This window comes from Vulpes lagopus, chromosome 8 (assembly GCF_018345385.1).
Source record: "Vulpes lagopus strain Blue_001 chromosome 8, ASM1834538v1, whole genome shotgun sequence".
NCBI classification, from domain to species: domain Eukaryota; kingdom Metazoa; phylum Chordata; class Mammalia; order Carnivora; family Canidae; genus Vulpes; species Vulpes lagopus.
The window spans coordinates 18,449,628-18,468,918 of record NC_054831.1 but is presented as its reverse complement, the minus strand read 5'-3'; the positions used below and the strand labels follow the sequence as shown (position 1 = coordinate 18,468,918).

Here is a 19,291-nt window from a genome sequence, read left to right as displayed (position 1 = left end):
AGAGAGAGAGAGAGAGAGAGAGAGAATGAGGCGGAGACACAGGCAGAGGAAGAAGCAGGCTCCATGCAGGGAGCCTGACATGGGACTCGATCCCAGATCTCCAGGATCAGGCCCTGGGCAGAAGGCAGCACTAAACCACTGAGCCACCCTGGGGCCACCCTGATTTTTTATTTGACCCAAGTGCTCCTTAGAATTTCTTATCTAACTGTCAAATAGGGATTTTCCAGATATATTTCTGTTAATTATTTTTAATACAATTTTACTTTGAGAACATATTTTGTATGACTAATTCTTTTAAGTTTGTTAAGACTTCTTTTACATCCAGGGTGCCTGGGTGACTTGGTGAGTTGAGTATCTGCCTTCATTCAGGTCATGATCTCAGAGCTCCCTGCTCAGTAGGGAATCTGCTTCTCCCTCTTCCTCTGCCCCTCTTACCTGCTCATGCTCTCCCTCTTAAAAATAAGTAGAATCTTTATTTTTAATAAAAAAGCTTGTTTTATGTCCCAAAATAGAGTTTGTGTTTGTAAACTTTTCCAATAGTGCACAAATATTCGTTAAATATTTAATGAATATATACTGCTTTGAAATAGTGTCTTGGTTTGCTCATGTCTTGCCATCCTTTTCTTCCCCACATGTGGATTGTAAGCTTCATTGGTGTGGAATCATGTTAAACAGTTCTTTTGCATCTCCCATGTCTTAGGGCTAGTTCCACTTCAAAACATATACAACTACTTTTTAAATAAATTAACTATTGCGAATGACATTTCCTTACATGGAGGGGATGAATATTAGGTAAAATTGGCTCAACCCTTGTCTGCTGGTCATCACCAAAGTATCCTTTATTCTCCACTCCCAGTGAGTCTCTAGGTGGGCTGTCAAGAAGGAAGTTGAATATTAACATAAGCTGTAGGATAAGTCTGTGGTTAATATTTAATCACTTAGGTAATTTCTAAAAGATTGATACTCAGGTTACATGCTCTAATGATTAAATCTTAGGTAGGAACTAAAATTAGCATTCTTTAAAAAATCTCTGATTCCCCTGTGTAGCAAAGTTTGGGAACCACTGGAATAGGCATTTGGAGATGAGAACATAAATATCTAAAAGTTCAATTTACTGTTACTCTTACTTTGTCCTCAGTAAGGGGCTTATACTTCACCCCCATGGAGTATCATCTATGGTGATAAAGCTTATATATTCTCAGTAATGGTTACATTTCAACACATAGAAAAAACATACCTTTGAATTTGCTTCAGCTTAATGCATTTTTGGTAATGAATTAATAATATGACAACCCCAACACCAAAAATAACCAGGACAAGCACAACAGCCAGGATGGATATATCTGCAACATTAAAAAGCATAATAAGCTTTAGCCAGGACATCAACTTTAGGACAGTGGAATATTAACTAGAGCTGTTATAATCCAGTTTCTCCCTTCCTTAAATGACTTTAATTCCCCCTTCCTCCATTAAAAAAAAATATAAAGTAAAAGATCCAAACATTTTAGAAATTATCATTGTGTTAACCATTGGCACTCTACCCAAGAGTCCACTATGTTTAAGAACTACAATCAGCAGGAAATGTTTTGACTCCATTATTAATTGACTCTAGGAAAGGTCTTGTTGTGTTATGGATTCTTAGAAGACCTAATCCAAATTTAACTAGAAGAAGATATGTTAATTCTAAAAGGCAATTGTTGTAAATTCAAGTTTGGGTATTTAAATATGCAAAATAATTAAAATACCATGCAAATCTATGCAGAAATACAACATACGTCTATTAGACTTCGGAAATTAGGCAAAAATGTTTAGGCTTTTGATATATGCAAGATATTATATTTCTAGGATGCTCACTGGTAACATTTAAGTTTTCTCCCCAGTCCACATGTTCCTGTTCTTCCTTACACTGGCACTGAAGGTCATGGCCATCCACCTGGAAAAGCAGTCAGTCATATAATTTTATCAGATTATGTGTGTGTTTTGCACCTCACTTTGCTTAGTTCTACATCACACACACACACACACACACACACACACACACATACTTTTACTGATTAGTTAACTAAACTGCATACCAGAATAAAACTTTAAAAAACATAAGCAAACAAAATTACAAGAAGCAACTGCTTTTGAAGATGGCCTTTGGACAAGAGAATAATTCTAATAAATTAAAAACCAGAGGAACAAGATGGTTTGACTTATCTTTCTAGAAGGCATCAATCTATTAAAGGAACAAGCCTGCTAGAGTTACACATATATCTAGACTGCAGGCTCTAGCTGGGCTTAGTAGTAATGAAATAATATTAACATGAGAAAAAGTGGTGGCATAATGTTTAGTTCATCAAAAAGCGTGTGTAACGATTAAGAATAGTGCATTCTTTCTGTATTTAAATCTCAGCTTTTCCTTCACATAACATCACGGACTTATTCTCCACATATAAAAGTAGGTATAGAAATAGTACTCACCTTTTAAGCCTCTTCTAAAGCTTTTAAATGAATGTATATATAAAGTACTTGAAAGAGTACCTGATATATATACAGCTTTATATAAGTCTTATTGACTAATTGGGTTAAGGGGAGATATTATCCACAAATGCAAACTACTAGGTACTGCTAGTACTTGGTAGTGTTAATTGAAATTATATACGTGTGTGTATGTATATACATATGTATGTATGTACATATACATATGTATATACAATTATATATGTGTATATATGTATAGACATATACACATGCATATATGCATACACACATACATATTATATAATTTTTTGTTGATTTGTCAAAAACTTAGGTTAATGTTGACATTGGCATAATTTAACTATAAGTGACACTATGATAGATACAACTTTAAACATCAGGTTTAAACTTGATATGTACTAAGTTACTGGGTTTCTAGATTACCAGTCCACTAATAAAATATATACTTGCAATACTGGCAATATCTATGTATAATACTGGTTTGGATATTTAGATTAGTTTTATGGATGATCCATGAAAAAATGGATCCCAAATGTATTTTTAAAAAATCACCACATACACACACACACACACACACACACACACACACATACACACACGCATACACTCCATGCTCAGGAATGAAGTCCTTTGTAAATAAATGACTGGCAAGACATTAATTTAAAAAGTAGTCCAATCTTACAGCATTTTCATTGCATTGAGAAGAGCAATTGGTTGAATTGTAGACCTTTTCAAGTTTCATACATTCACCATTGCTGCACACCTGGAAATGAAGTTACCGATATGAATTAATAACTTGTTCTTAGAATGTACATGATTTTCATATTGAAAAAAAATCACATGTAGAATATTCTGTAGAAGAAAGAATCCTCCATAAATGTTTGATAGATATTTGAGACAAAGATAGTGTACATTTATTGTTATATACAAAATCCTTAAAATATCTATATCGTTACTAATTCTTCAAATGTTAATTTATCAAAGATTTTATAATCATAAATGAAATAATTTCTTTTTATTACTTGCATCAAGTGTTCTTCTGATTTGGTAATGATCTTTGCTTGCTATATCACAGTTACTGATTAGGCACTTGTTATTGTCATGTCAATTAATCTTATTTATGCTTATTAACTTTAAAAAAATTTGCTTGTTATATTTTGTACATTTTATAACCAAAATATTGTTGTTTTTGTTGCTTATAATTATTACCTGGCTTATCTTCACACATTTAATTTTTACCTGTCATTTTTATTTTTACCCATTTCTTTTAAAAAGCATGTATCAGGAAATATTTTTTCAACTCTATTGGGGTATATCATCCTACCTCTCTTGGCCTGTAAGACTTTTGCTGAGAATTTTATTGATAGTCTTATGGTCATTCCCTTAGATATGATGAGTTGCTTTTCTCTTGTTTTTAAAATTCTCTTTTTGTCTTTGGCTTTTGACAATTTGGCCATAATGTATCCCTGGATAATCTTCGGATTGGTCTTGCTTGTGTTTTTTTGAGCTTTCTGAATCTAAATGTCCATATCCTTCCCAATATTTGGCAAATTTTCAACCATTATTATTTTTTTTTTTTTAAATTTTTATTTTATTTATGATAGTCACACACACAGAGAGAGAGAGAGAGGCAGAGACACAGGCAGAGGGAGAAGCAGGCTCCATGCACCGGGAGCCCGATGTGGGATTCGATCCCGGATCTCCAGGATCGTGCCCTGGGCCAAAGGCAGGCGCCAAACCGCTGCGCCACCCAGGGATCCCTCAACCATTATTATTAAAAATAATCTTTATTCCTCTTTATTTCTCTCTCTTCTCCTTCTGGGACTCACATAATGCATATATTCATTTTTTTCGTATATTCATTTTTTGTCTTTAGTATCATATAAAGGCTTTCTTCACTATTTTTCATTCTTTTCTCTTTTGTTCTTCCAGCTTGCTAATTTCAAATGACCTATCTTTGACTTTGCTGATTTTTTCTTCTGAATGATCCAGTCTGCCATTGAAGCTGTGGCTGGACCAAGATCTGCAGGTCTGCCTCCAGGGATATAGATAAGTCTGGTGGGTGCCTAGCAGATGTTGTTGGTAACAGTACCAAAGCCAAATGGGGTTATAACCAAGTAGCAGGAGACATGGGTATTTATGGGGTCTGTAGCCAGGATTATGGTCAACAAGCTTATCACCCAGCAATGGGCCCCTTCCTCAAAATGGACTCCATCAGTGTTTTGCAAAATACTACCTGGTTTCAAAGCTCCTACAAAGGTGCTTTTTCCATGGCTGGCTACTAAATTATTACTGCTGTGCAGAGATACAACTGGGACACCTCTTATTCCACCATTTTGCTGATGTCATCCCCTGAAAAATCCTTTCAGTCCACCAATTCAAAGCTTACTTTAACATTTTAAATAGGGAAATTTTAATCTACTTATATTCATTGTGATAAGTGATATGTTTAATTTTACTCCTTTCATTTTAGTATATTATTTTAAATGTTAGACTTCTTAGCTTTTTTATCTTTATTACCTTTTCTGCAATTATTTGAAAGCCATATGTTTTGTTTTCTAAACATTGATTCATTTTGCATTAAAACATTTAAATCTTAATCATTCTACCATTGTCAATACCAAATAAGCATTAACTCTTCCTTATGTAAGCTAAGACATTTGTCACATTTTTATTCTTTATTTTTCTTTATATATTTGTTTGAGAAAATTGAAATTTGAGATCTGTATAGACTATTATTCACTATTCAATGTTTTATAATCTTATAATAAACATATTAATAATAAATAACTAGAATTTATTCAAAATTAATATAGACTTTCTGGCTTGCAGCTATTTCCTTAATATTCTTTCTACGTATTTAACTTTTTAGTTTAATTCATTTCTCAGCTGGCTAGAGCACTTTCTTGACTACCTTTCTTTTCAGAAATAAATGCTATCTAATTTACTGTAGTTTTTTATAGTCATAAGGTGTGTGAGGAAGTCATCCTATTTCTTTCTATATGAATAATAACTTGGCTACAAGTATGGTTTTAGGATTCCAATACTTCTATTCCCCAAAGCTCCACAGATTTTGCTGCAATATCTTCTGGCATTTCTTTTTGGAGATAAATGTAATAACGGCCTGATAATTGTTGTTGTTGTTGTTGTTGTTGTTGAAAAGCGCCGCTTGCCTTTAGTGCTTACGTGACATTTTCTTTATTGTTGACTGTATGCTGTGAGGATGATTCTGAATGCTTACCTCCTTCTATGAATTTTTTCTGGTACTGAGTTTTTATTTTATACATTCTTCAGCTCAGCGATTTTTTTGTTATTACATCTTCAATCGTACTTTTACTTATGTTTTCTTTATCTAGGACTCCTATTAAAACAGTATTAGATTTCTTAGGACTATTTTTCCTGCTTTTATTCATTTTCTTCTTTAGAATGAATGTTTATTCATCCTTGTGTGTTAAGAATTTTAACTTGTAATTTACTATTTTTTTGTGTTATCCATTTCATGGTTTACTGCTCAAATTACATATAAATCAGTAGTTATGATTTATTTTGTAATTTGAAGGCAGTGCTTGTTTTCAAATAATATCATTTTTATAGATTTAATATCCATTTAAATCTGATTAAAATATAAATTTAACTTTTTTCTAAAGGATCTCTCTCTTTTCTTATCTATATGTGTTTCATAGGGGAAGATCATCTATGAGTCCTCAGATTAATCTCCATTGTTCACACTGTTGAATTCTTTTATGTCTGTTGCTATTTGTCTTCTTTCTAATCCTTATAGAATGGATTTTCCTATATACATGATCAATGAACACTGGAAAACACTGTGTAAATCTATGTAAATATCTTTCCACAGACTTCAGGTTCAACTAAAGGGAAACATTGAAATATTCCTTTTTTGATTTTGCCATATTTATATGTATATAAATCTTTATATATAAAGAGAAAACTATAGAGACGGGTTTGCCGCAATTCTTTTCTGCCAGTGAAGACTAGTATTCTCTCTTCCCTTCCCCTTCTCCTCTACTCTTCTTCCTTTTCCACTGTATTATTTTCCTTATCTATGCTGCAAGTTCTATCAGGAAAAAAACATCCAAGAGCAATGGGATATGTTTGCCCTCATTTCTTATGCCAAATTAAAATTGACCCAGAAAGAAAAAATATTAAGAGAAACTAGAATGTTTTATTCATTTTAATTTACTCATATATAAAAATACTATCTCAATGTAAAAACGAGATGAAAAGTCTATAATTAGTATCTTTGTGATATCTCTATAAACTGACATTTGCTATCATAAATTCCATCATTATGAAATAGTTCAATAACTGGCACCATTATGATTTGTATGGTTTTTTTTTTTTAAAGATTTTATTTACTTATTCATGAAAGACACAAAGAGAGAGATAGAGAGGCGGAGACACAGGCAGAGAGAGAAACAGGCTCCATGCAGGGAGTCGTGGGCCTAGATCCTGGGTCTCCAGGATCACTCCCTATGCTGAAGGAGGTGCTAAACCGCTGAGATATCAGGGCTGCCCTGATTCGTACACTTTTATACTAAGACTTCTCCTGAAACAATAGGCCCTCTATGTGGTGGCATATGGTCACAACATACTTATAAGATCAAGATGCAGTAATAGCTTCCATATAAATTTCTTTGCTTAATCCCTGCCACTCTTAATGGGTTCTGTGAAGGGTAAGTCATACTTTTGCTTAGTATTTCTGGATGATTTTTCTTACCCGATGTGAATAGAAAATTGTTTGGTATTTTCTCTAACCTAATGCCTCATACACTCTATCATTGAAAGTCATTGAACTCTCTAGTATGTGGCTGGTACACATACGTAAAATTTTACAAATATACATTCCTCACAATTTTGATATTTAATTATTTTAATGGGGAATTGTAATACTTAAAAATATGGATTTGAAACATAATCTCCATTAAATTATTAAATTATAATTCCTTACTTTACATTCTGGATTTTTTCAATTCATTTCTCTATTACATTATATGAATGATGCTATGTAATGTTTGTGGGTGGTGGTATGGGAGAAGAGAAGCTATATCACAGACAGTAACTATAGTATTTTGAAATAACTGATTTTTAAAAAGTATTATGTTTTCTATATATTCGTGTGTTTATAAGCCTTGGTGAGTTGGCTGTCGTTTTTAGGGTGCATCTAAAGTTTCCACCTTGGAATGATAAACCTCTTCTGATCTGGCCTTACTCTAGCTGCTCAGCTTCATATTCTGACATTTCACCCAAAGCTCCAGTAACATTGAAATTGTCAGTTACATGACTATGCTATACATTTGCACCTTTGCATATTATGTAGGTATTTCTTTCTAAAAAGCATTTTCTCATTTTGTCTGCATTGAAAAATGTTCATAATGTCAAAGTTGAAATATCACTTGTGTTGTCCAAGTAAAGTCAATCACCTCTTCTTTTGGACTCAAATGTGCATTGGTCACACCACTATAAAAGCACTTGTATTAGATTGTAATATATAATTCAATCTATGAAATTCTCAAGTACACTCATCTTTATATCATTTGTGTCTAGCATGGCCACTGGCACCATAGCATGTGCCCAGTAAATAGGAATGAATGAATAAAATAAATGAAGAACATATGGCTACTTCACAGTCAAATTAATTCCAAAAATTATGTCTATAATTTCACTAGATGTCTACTCTAAGATACTAATTAGCACACTAATAACATTTGCATATCATTTTCTATAACAGAGATTAGACAAAATGAATATTTATTATAGTGTTATTACTACTTTGCTCAATTAAAATAAAAAGTTACCCATTTGTTTCTGCTTTTCCATATAGAGGCCCTCAGGAACCAATTAGAAAATAATTTTTTGAAGTGGCTGAACCAAGAAGTTTTCATAAAACAGAGGGCTTTCGTCTTACCATTCCATCTCCACATTTTGTTCCAGGAGCAACCAGGCCCAAATCTTTAGAATTGTGGTATAAAATAAAAGTTTTGCACTCTGCAGTGACATTCTGCTTTGAAATCTTCTTAAGGTGATTGATCTTTTCTTTCCCAAATAGGGATGAATGCTGCCCTCTACTGCAGTGTATCTTTCCACATTTGACATCTCTGAAGGAAAGGAAGAATATTCTGTCTTGGGACCAGGAAATAGAACTTTATAGAGATGAGGCTGGCAGTTTAGTGGTGTGGCCTGGTCACTTTTCTCTAGACCCAGGCTCATCAGTGGGTTGCAAAAGCACCAAGAGAGGCAGGATGAAAGGTTAGACAAAGTCCTGACTTTGGGACCTGTGATGAGTAGGTGAAGATGTAAAATAATTGTATTTCTTTGGAGTTCTGTGATTCTCACAAATCCATATTAGCTCAAGTTTACAGAAGAATATTTCCTATTAGTGATTTGAGTTTGTATAACTTTCATCAATACGTTAAGATTTCTCTCTTATTCTTTCTTGCACAGAGCACATCAGTTAATTCTCACACAAAAAAAACCCTATGCATTTGCTATTACTATAATACCCATTTTATAGATTAGGCAAAAATTGAAAGCTAGAGGAAGTTAAGTGACTGCCGAGTTTCACCTCGTATATATAAGAGCAAAGTTGAACTTGACCAAAGTTTTCTTTGTTGTTTTCAGTCCAATCCCTGTTTTATGGCACAGAAAAAAACCTTTCTGAATATAGCAAACCTGGAAGAATGACACAGCTAATGCTTTTTAAAATCAGATCTAGCTTCCACTTCTCTCCTTCCTTCCAATTTCAAGTTCTACTTTTCTTTCCTGTTATGGCTTCACTTATTTCCTTCTTTCTGTTTCTTTTCCCCCATTCCACTGTATCTTCTTATTGTTTTTTTGGCTTCTCTTCCTCCCTTTCTTTCCTAAGAAATTTATCTCTTTCTTATCTTTTCTCCTTGTTCTCCATGACCTTCAGCTCATAGTATGTAAATACCAGTTACACAGACAGGGATGTGTGCTCATTCCCTCACCCCCTCTCTTCCTAATCTCCTCAGTAAAAAGAGGTTAGCAGCTGTCAGAACAAGAGCAATTTTGATTTTGCAAAAACACTCTTAAAAAGCACTTACTTCTCTTCACAGGGAATTAAGCTGTTTTCCTTGTTTTTGCAGTATCCAAATCTATTTCCTTTTTTATTCATCTCATAGCAGAGATCAGAACTGTCTTTCACCTCTAGGATCCAAAATGGAATAATTAAAGTAGAACAATAAAAAAACATGAATGTTATAAATCATAAAATATCTTATTTTTCTAATGTAATTGAAATTTCAGTATTATGAATTGGTAAGGCAGAACAGGAAAAATAAATCACTCTAAAGCTATCCTATTGCATCAGGAGGATATTTTAGGGAGAAGTATGGATATAAAAAAGTAACAAACATACCTTAACCCACATACTGAGCTAGTTAATGTTAGAGGTAATATCAACTAATATTAAAGGTAATATCCAAAGAAATTCTAGGTAAGATCTGGGAAGAATATCACAAATGCCATTATCTTCAATCTTGTCCCTAAATTTTTATAGGATAATAATAGCTATTATGTTTATCAGCTGTTCACTGGAGTGAATACTCTCTCACCATTATCAAAGAATTCAGAGCACTGATCATCCCGGGTGGGACATTTCCCCATGAAGCAGTAGCCTTTTGCATTCTTGCAAGGAAATCCATTTACTTGGAATTTGTCCTGAGGACATGCAGTAGAGTGACCAGTACACACTTCAGGAAAATCACATTCATCTTTTGCTGGTCTGCATATGGACCCTGATTTTTTCATCTGTTGAAAAAAAGACTAATAAATCTTGGACACATTAGGTACGTTAAGTTTCAGTAAGTAGGGGAAAGTTTGACCCACTTAATTTATCTAAAAATCAAGGTTTTAAGTTTGGATCATGACTTTCATCTCTATTCCACTGAGAATTATTATCATTTGTAAATGCATTTGGCTTTTATGTAATTTCAGGAATGACACGATGGTGTTTTTGAAAATCTGTATTAGAACAACATTGGGCAGAGTTGGAACAGACATAAAATGGAGAAATGAGCAAGTGTTTTGTTCATTTTGCTCCAGTACATACCATCCCCAGCACACATACAACTGGGAGCCCCTACCTATCTATAATGAGGAAAGTCCACTCCCAAGAAATCAGATCTCTCCATATGAACTGGAAAAATACTCTGACTCATTGCTGGAGGAAAGTGCATTATTCAGCCTCTCAATATACATTTGATCGTAATGAGTCCTAGAAAGATTTGAAAATGAATAAGACATGCTTCCTTTCCTTTGTGAGTTTACAGTACAGTGAGTTGAAAGAGATGTCATTAAAACTTTGGACAGAGTCATTTGGATTCCTGATTGCCTTACCTAGGAATATATTTCCAGGTACTAGTCACTCTCACTTTCCAATTCCAGTATGATCCTTTTCCCTTCTAGTTCACTGTTGTTGGAATGCCACCCCTCCCTACCACCACATCTGAGCTGAGGTTAAATAAATTGGTAACGATTTACAAAGGAACAAGAATAATGTTGATCATATAGGTCTATTCCTAAAAGACCAAGTGATACCTACATGGTTCTCCACTTTCCTGACCATTGCCTAGGACTGAAGTCAGAACATCTCAAAAGAGGTTTTATTTGGGACAAGCAAGCCTAACCCTGATCTGGGATTAATAGTGTAGGGTCATTCAATGGATAGCCAATTCTGTGGTCCTATGTACACTTAAATTGAAAATGGAGAACCCATTCCTAGCAAAGGTCCTTACCTGACAAGATTCACAGCATTCTCCTTCTGCACAAGTAAATCCTGGCTTCAACACACATTTGTTTGCATCACAGCAAGGATTGGTACACTCCTGGAAATAATCAAAAAGATAAATTGTTTTGTAGTTAAGGTCCTGTTTAATAAGTTGTTCTGTGTAATTTATTATTACTTGTCTTTCAGAGAGAGGGGGGGAGAATCTCAAGCAGACCACCCACTGAGCATGGAGCCCAATGTGAGGCTTAATCCCAAGACCCTGAGATCATGACTTGAGTCAAAATCAAGAATTGGAGGCTTAACTGATTGAGCCACCCAGGTGCCTCTACTTTCTTCCCAGTTGGCTGTTTAGTACTCCATGCTAATGAATTTTCATCAGCAGTATACAAAGTCCAAAGTTTCTGACCTTCCATTTTCCTGATGATTTCCATTCTTTGAAAGGATCTTGCTACTTCTCAATTCTAAAAGTTTAATAATAGAACTTCTGAAGATCTAATTTCACATTTTCCTCAAGATTTTAAGTATTTCAAGTGGAACTTTGTTGTTTTTAATGCATCATTAAATAATTAGCAGGAAGGATGCTTAGGCCCTATCTACTCTAAAAAATTAAAATAGCAAAAGAAATTGTCTGCATCCTGTATTGTAAGGTACTTCATGTGTTGGAATAAAACTGTAGAACCATTCTAAAGAATGTGCATAGGCAAAAGCATCATTTTCCAAATTTAAGAGCCTCTTTACATTTAATCTGAGATATTTGAAAACTAGTTGTTGCAACTTCTTTACATGTCACTGTCCCCACTCTGATCATATAGTCTCTGATTCACTAGGCTATTAGACTTACTTTGAATTAGTGTCTAAATATACATACTATAAATGTCATATTCAGACCAGCAGTATCAACATAACCTTGCAGATTGTTAGTAATGAAGGATCTCAGCCTTACTTCAGGCCTACAGAATCAGAACCCATGTTTTAAAAATGTCCCCAGGTGGGAGGGGCAAGATGGCGGCAGAGCAGGGTCTCCAGGTCACCTGTCCTCAACAAATTATCTAGAAAACCATCCAATCATCCTGAAAATCTACTAATTCAGCCCGAGATTTAAAGAGAGACCAGCTGGAACGCTACAGGGAGAAGAGTTCGCGCTTCTATCAGGTAGGAAGACGGGGAAAAAGAAATAAAGAAACAAAAGGCCCCCAAGGGGGAGGGGCCCCGAGGAGCCGGGCTGAGGCCGGGGCGAGTGTCCCCAGGACAGGAGAGCCCCGTCCCGGAGGAGCAGGAGCTGCACCAACCTTCCCCGCGGAAAGGGGCTCCCCGGGAATTGGAGCAGGATCCCCAGAAAGGCGGGGACGCCCTCGGGCTCCCTGGGACAGTAACAGGCACCTGCGCCCCGGGAGATGCCCCGAGCTCCCTAAGGGCTGCAGCGCTCGGCGGGACCCGGAGCAGCTCGGAGGGGCTCGGGCGGCGGCTCCGCGGAGGGGGCTGCGGGGCTCCGGGAGCAGCTCGGCGGCGGCGGCTCGGGCAGAGGAAGAAGCTCCGCGCGGAGGGGGCTGCGCGGCTCCGGGAACAGCTCGGAGGGGCTCGGGCGGCGGCTCCGCGGAGGGGGCTGCGGGGCGGGACCGCGAGTCCAGCAGCGCAGGCCCCGGAGCACAGGGCGCCGGGACACAGCCCAGGATCCGGCCTCCCCCGGGACAGGCAGAGGCCGGGAGGGCCCAGGACAGCGAGGACGCTCCTGCCTGGAACTGAGCAGATCAGCGGCCCCGCCCCGGAGCCCCCAGGCCCTGCAGACGGAGAGCCCCGGAGCTACTGCGGGAGCTGACTCCAGGGTCCCAGAGCTGCCCCCGCCACTGTGGCTTCCTCCCGGGGCCTCACGGGGTGAACAACCCCCACCGAGCCCTGCACCAGGCAGGGGCAGAGCAGCTCCCCCAAGTGCTAACACCTGAGAATCAGCACAGCAGGCCCCTCCCCCAGAAGACCAAGGAGACGGACCAGTTCCAGGGGAAGGCAAGGGACTTAAAGTACACAGAATCGGAAGATACTCCCCCGTGTTTTTTTTTTGTTTGTTTGTTTTGTTTTGTGCTTTTTTTTTTCTTCCTTCTTGATTTCTGATTGCTTCCCCCACCCCACCCCACCCCCTTTTTTTTCTCCTTTCTTTCTTTTTCTTCTCTTTTTCCCTTTTTTTTTCTTCTTTCTCTTTTTTCTTTTTCTCTTTTCTTTCCTTCTCTGTCTTTTTCTCCTTTTCCCAATACAACTTGTTTTTGGCCACTCTGCACTGAGCAAAATGACTAGAAGGAAAACCGCACCTCAAACAAAAGAATCAGAAACAGCCCTCTCAAAAAAAAAAAAAAAAAAAAAAAAAAAAGAAACAGCCCTCTCTCCCACAGAGTTACAAAATATGGATTACAATTCAATGTCAGAAAGCCAATTCAGAAGCACTATTTTACAGCTACTGGTGGCTCTAGAAAAAACCATAAAGGACTCAAGAGACTTCATGACTGCAGAATTTAGATCCAATCAGGCAGAAATTAAAAATCAATTAAATGAGATGCAATCCAAGCTAGAAGTCCTAACGACGAGGGTTAACGAGGTGGAAGAACGAGTGAGTGACATAGAAGACAAGTTAATGGCAAAGAGGGAAACTGAGGAAAAAAGAGACAAGCAATTAAAAGATCATGAGGATAGGTTAAGGGAAATAAATGACAGCCTGAGGAAGAAAAACCTACGTTTAATTGGGGTTCCTGAGGGCGCCGAAAGGGACAGAGGGCCAGAATATGTATTTGAACAAATCCTAGCTGAAAACTTTCCTAATCTGGGAAGGGAAACAGGCATTCAGATCCAGGAAATAGAGAGATCCCCCCCTAAAATCAACAAAAACCGTTCAACACCTCGACATTTAATAGTGAAGCTTGCAAATTCCAAAGATAAGGAGAAGATCCTTAAAGCAGCAAGAGAAAAAAAGTCCCTGACTTTTATGGGGAGGAATATTAGGGTAACAGCAGACCTCTCCACAGAGACCTGGCAGGCCAGAAAGGGCTGGCAGGATATATTCAGGGTCCTAAATGAAAAGAACAGGCAACCAAGAATACTATATCCAGCAAGGCTTTCATTCAAAATGGAAGGAGAGATAAAGAGCTTCCAAGACAGGCAGGAACTGAAAGAATATGTAACCTCCAAACCAGCTCTGCAAGAAATTTTAAGGGGGACTCTTAAAATTCCCCTTTAAGAAGAAGTTCAGTGGAACAATCCACAAAAACAAGGACTGAATAGATATGATGACGCTAAACTCATATCTATCAATAGTAACTCTGAACGTGAACCGGCTTAATGACCCCATCAAAAGGCGCAGGGTTTCAGACTGGATAAAAAAGCAGGACCCGGGGATCCCTGGGTGGCGCAGCCGTTTGGCGCCTGCCTTTGGCCCAGGGCGCGATCCTGGAGACTCGGGATCGAATCCCATATCGGGCTCCCGGTGCATGGAGCCTGCTTCTCCCTCCGCCTGTGTCTCTGCCTCTCTCTCTCTCTGTGACTATCATAAATAAATAAAAATTAAAAAAAAAAAAGCAGGACCCATCTATTTGCTGTCTACAAGAGACTCATTTTAGACAGAAGGACACCTACAACCTGAAAATAAAAGGTTGGAGAACCATTTACCATTCAAATGGTCCTCAAAAGAAAGCAGGGGTTGCCATCCTTATATCAGATAAATTAAAATTTACCCCAAAGACTATAGTGAGAGATGAAGAGGGACACTATCTCATACTCAAAGGATCTATCCAACAAGAGGACTTAACAATCCTCAATATATATGCCCCGAATGTGGGAGCTGCCAAATATTTAAACCAATTAATAACCAAACTGAAGAAATACTTTGATAATAATACACTTATACTTGGTGACTTCAATCTAGCTCTCTCTATACTAGATAGGTCTTCTAAGCACAACATATCCAAAGAAACGAGAGCTTTAAATGATACACTGGACCAGATGGATTTCACAGATATCTACAGAACTTTACATCCAAACTCAACTGAATACACATTCTTCTCAAGTGCACATGGAACTTTCTCCAGAATAGACCACATACTGGGTCACAAATTGGGTCTGAACCGATACCAAAAGATCAGGATAGTCCCCTGTATATTCTCAGACCATAATGCCTTGAAATTAGAACTTAATCACAAGAAGAAGTTTGGAAGGACCACAAACACGTGGAGGTTAAGGACCATCCTGCTAAAAGATGAAAAGGTCAACCAGGAAATTAAGGAAGAATTAAAAAGATTCATGGAAACTAATGAGAATGAAGATACAACCGTTCAAAATCTTTGGGATGCAGCAAAAGCAGTCCTGAGGGGGAAATACATCGCAATACAAGCATCCATTCAAAAACTGGAAAGATCTCAAATTCAAAAGCTCACCTTACACATAAAGGAACTAGAGAAAAAGCAACAAATAGACCCCACCCCCAGCAGAAGAAGACAGTTAATTAAAATTCGAGCAGAACTAAATGATATCGAGACCAAAAGAACTGTGGAACAGATCAACAGAACCAGGAGTTGATTCTTTGAAAGAATTAATAAGATAGATAAACCATTAGCCAACCTTATTAAAAAGAAGAGAGAGAAGACTCAAATTAATAAAATCATGAATGAGAAAGGAGAGATCACTACCAACACCAAGGAAATACAAACGATTTTAAAAACATATTATGAACAGCTGTACGCCAATAAATTAGGAAATCTAGAAGAAATGGACGCAATCCTGGAAAGCCACAAACTACCAAAACTGGAGCAGGAACAAATAGAAAACCTGAACAGGCCAATAACCAGGGAGGAAATTGAAGCAGTCATCAAAAACCTCCCAAGACACAAGAGTCCAGGGCCAGATGGCTTCCCAGGGGAATTCTATCAAACGTTTAAAGAAGAAATCATACCTATTCTACTAAAGCTGTTTGGAAAGATAGAAAGAGATGGAGTACTTCCAAATTCGTTCTATGAGGCCAGCATCACCTTAATTCCCGAAACCAAAGACCCCACCAAAAAGGAGAATTACAGACCAATATCCCTGATGAACATGGATGCAAAAATTCTCAACAAGATACTAGCCAATAGGATCCAACAACACATTAAGAAAATTATTCACCATGACCAAGTAGGATTTATCCCTGGGACACAAGGCTGGTTCAACACTCGTAAAACAATCAATGTGATTCATCATATCAGCAAGAGAAAAACCAAGAACCATATGATACTCTCATTAGTTGCAGAGAAAGCATTTGACAAAATACAGCATCCATTCCTGATCAAAACCCTTCAGAGTGTTGGGATAGAGGGAACTTTCCTCGACATCTTAAAGGCCATTTACGAAAAGCCCACAGCAAATATCATTCTCAATGGGGAAGCACTGGGAGCCTTTCCCCTAAGATCAGGAACAAGACAGGGATGTCCACTCTCACCACTGCTGTTCAACATAGTTCTGGAAGTCCTCGCCTCAACAATCAGACAACAAAAAGACATTAAAGGCATTCAAATTGGCAAAGAAGAAGTCAAACTCTCCCTCTTTGCCGATGACATGATACTCTACATAGAAAACCCAAAAGCCTCCACCCCAAGATTGCTAGAACTCATACAGCAATTTGGTAGTGTGGCAGGATACAAAATCAATGCCCAGAAATCAATGGCATTTCTATACACTAACAATGAGACTGAAGAAAGAGAAATTAAGGAGTCAATCCCTTTTACAATTGCACCCAAAAGCATAAGATACCTAGGAATAAACCTAACCAAAGAGGTAAAAGATCTATATCCTAAAAACTATAGTACACTTCTGAAAGAAATTGAGGAAGACACAAAGAGATGGAAAAATATTCCATGCTCATGGATTGGCAGAATTAATATTGTAAAAATGTCAATGTTACCCAGGGCAATTTATACGTTTAATGCAATTCCTATCAAAATACCATGGACTTTCTTCAGAGAGTTAGAACAAATTATTTTAAGATTTGTGTGGAATCAGAAAAGACCCCGAATAGCCAGGGGAATTTTAAAAAAGAAAACCATAGCTGGGGGCATCACAATGCCAGATTTCAGGTTGTACTACAAAGCTGTGGTCATCAAGACAGTGTGGTACTGGCACAAAAACAGACACATAGATCAATGGAACAGAATAGAGAACCCAGAAGTGGATCCTGAAATGTACGGTCATCTAATATTCGATAAAGGAGGAAAGACTATCCATTGGAAAAAGACAGTCTCTTTAATAAATGGTGCTGGGAAAATTGGGCATCCACATGCAGAAGAATGAAACTGGACCACTCTCTTTCACCATACACAAAGATAAACTCAAAATGGATGAGAGATCTAAATGTGAGACAAGAGTCCATCAAAATCATAGAAGAGAACACAGGCAACACCCTCTTTGAACTCAGCCACAGTAACTTCTTGCAAGATACATCCACGAAGGCAAAAGAAACAAAAGCAAAAATGAACTATTGGGACTTCATCAAGATAAGAAGCTTTTGCACAGCAAAGGATACAGTCAACAAAACTAAAAGACAACCTACAGAATGGGAGAAGATATTTGCAAATGACATATCAGATAAAGGGCTAGTTTCTAAAATCTATAAAGAACTTATTAAACTCAACACCAAAGTAACAAACAATCCAATCATGAAATGGGCAAAAGACATGAAGAGAAATCTCACAGAGGAAGACATGGACATGGCCAACATGCACATGAGAAAATGCTCTGCATCACTTGCCATCAGGGAAATACAAATCAAAACCACAATGAGATCCCACCTCACACCAGTGAGAATGGGGAAAATTAACAAGGCAGGAAACCACAAATGTTGGAGAGGATGCGGAGAAAAGGGAACCCTCTTACACTGTTGGTGGGAATGTGAACTGGTGCAGCCACTCTGGAAAACTGTGTGGAGGTTCCTCAAAGAGTTAAAAATAGACCTGCCCTACGACCCAGCAATTGCACTGTTGGGGATTTACCCCAAAGATTCAGGTGCAATGAAACGTCGGGACACCTGCACCCCGATGTTTCTATCAGCAATGGCCACAATAGCCAAACTGTGGAAGGAGCCTCGGTGTCCATCGAAAGATGAATGGATAAGAAGATGTGGTTTATGTATACAATGGAATATTACTCAGCCATTAGAAACGACAAATACCCACCATTTGCTTCAATGTGGATGGAACTGGAGGGTATTATGCTGAGTGAAATAAGTCAATCGGAGAAGGACAAACAGTGTATGTTCTCATTCATTTGGGGAATATGAATAATAGTGAAAGGGAATATAAAGGAAGGGAAAAGAAATGTTGGGAAATATCAGGAAGGGAGACAGAACATAAAGACTCCTAACTCGGGGAAACGAACTAGGGGTGGTGGAAGGGGAGGAGGGCGGGTGTTGGAGGGGAACGGGTGACGGGCACTGAGGTGGACACTTGACGGGATGAGCACTGGGTGTTTCTGTATGTTGGTAAATTGAACACCGATAAAAATTAATTAAAAAAATAAAAATAAAAATGTCCCCAAGTGATATATATATATATATACATATACATATACATATATATATATATATATATATATATATCATAATTTGAGAAGTGGCTGTCTAAGATCCATACCTATACGATAGCTCTTAAGAGAAATAGCTTCTATGTTGGAGAAAAGCAGATTAAGAATTACTCTAAAATTTGTCTTAAAGCCATGTTCTAAATGTTCCAGAGACCAAGGCTGTAATAAATATGTGGAAGGTTAGAAGGGTTCTTCTCGGTTAAGACAGCTTTCTAATGACATGAGCTGTCCAACTGGGATATAGACCAGCCTTATAAGGCCCCAAGTAAAGCTCAATTGCCTGACTGTGGAGAACAGATTCCTATTATGCATGAGATCAGACTTAATGGCACCTACAGGCCTTTCTTACAAGAAGAACCAATTACCATATAAACCAGGCAAATGTGGTACTGTGGATCTCTAGTAAGATCATTATACACAGTTCATGACTTGGTAAGATGCCTTGTAATGAGGCCA

The 19,291-nt window shown here is 37.6% G+C and overlaps 1 protein-coding gene across 1 annotated transcript in view; it reads right to left on the bottom strand.

Annotated features, from left to right (window-relative positions):
- Positions 1 to 19,291, bottom strand: part of ADAM7 (ADAM metallopeptidase domain 7) — an 80,314-nt gene that overhangs the window by 17,423 nt on the left and 43,600 nt on the right. Inside the window, exons 13-20 of the mRNA XM_041767418.1 lie at positions 11,259 to 11,348; positions 10,077 to 10,272; positions 9,567 to 9,669; positions 8,411 to 8,600; positions 3,167 to 3,247; positions 1,855 to 1,933; positions 1,238 to 1,343; positions 773 to 872 (exon numbers count right to left, since the gene is read on the bottom strand). Of these exons, the coding sequence (XP_041623352.1) occupies positions 773 to 872; positions 1,238 to 1,343; positions 1,855 to 1,933; positions 3,167 to 3,247; positions 8,411 to 8,600; positions 9,567 to 9,669; positions 10,077 to 10,272; positions 11,259 to 11,348 (945 nt within the window). The remainder of the gene's footprint in view (positions 1 to 772; positions 873 to 1,237; positions 1,344 to 1,854; positions 1,934 to 3,166; positions 3,248 to 8,410; positions 8,601 to 9,566; positions 9,670 to 10,076; positions 10,273 to 11,258; positions 11,349 to 19,291) is intronic.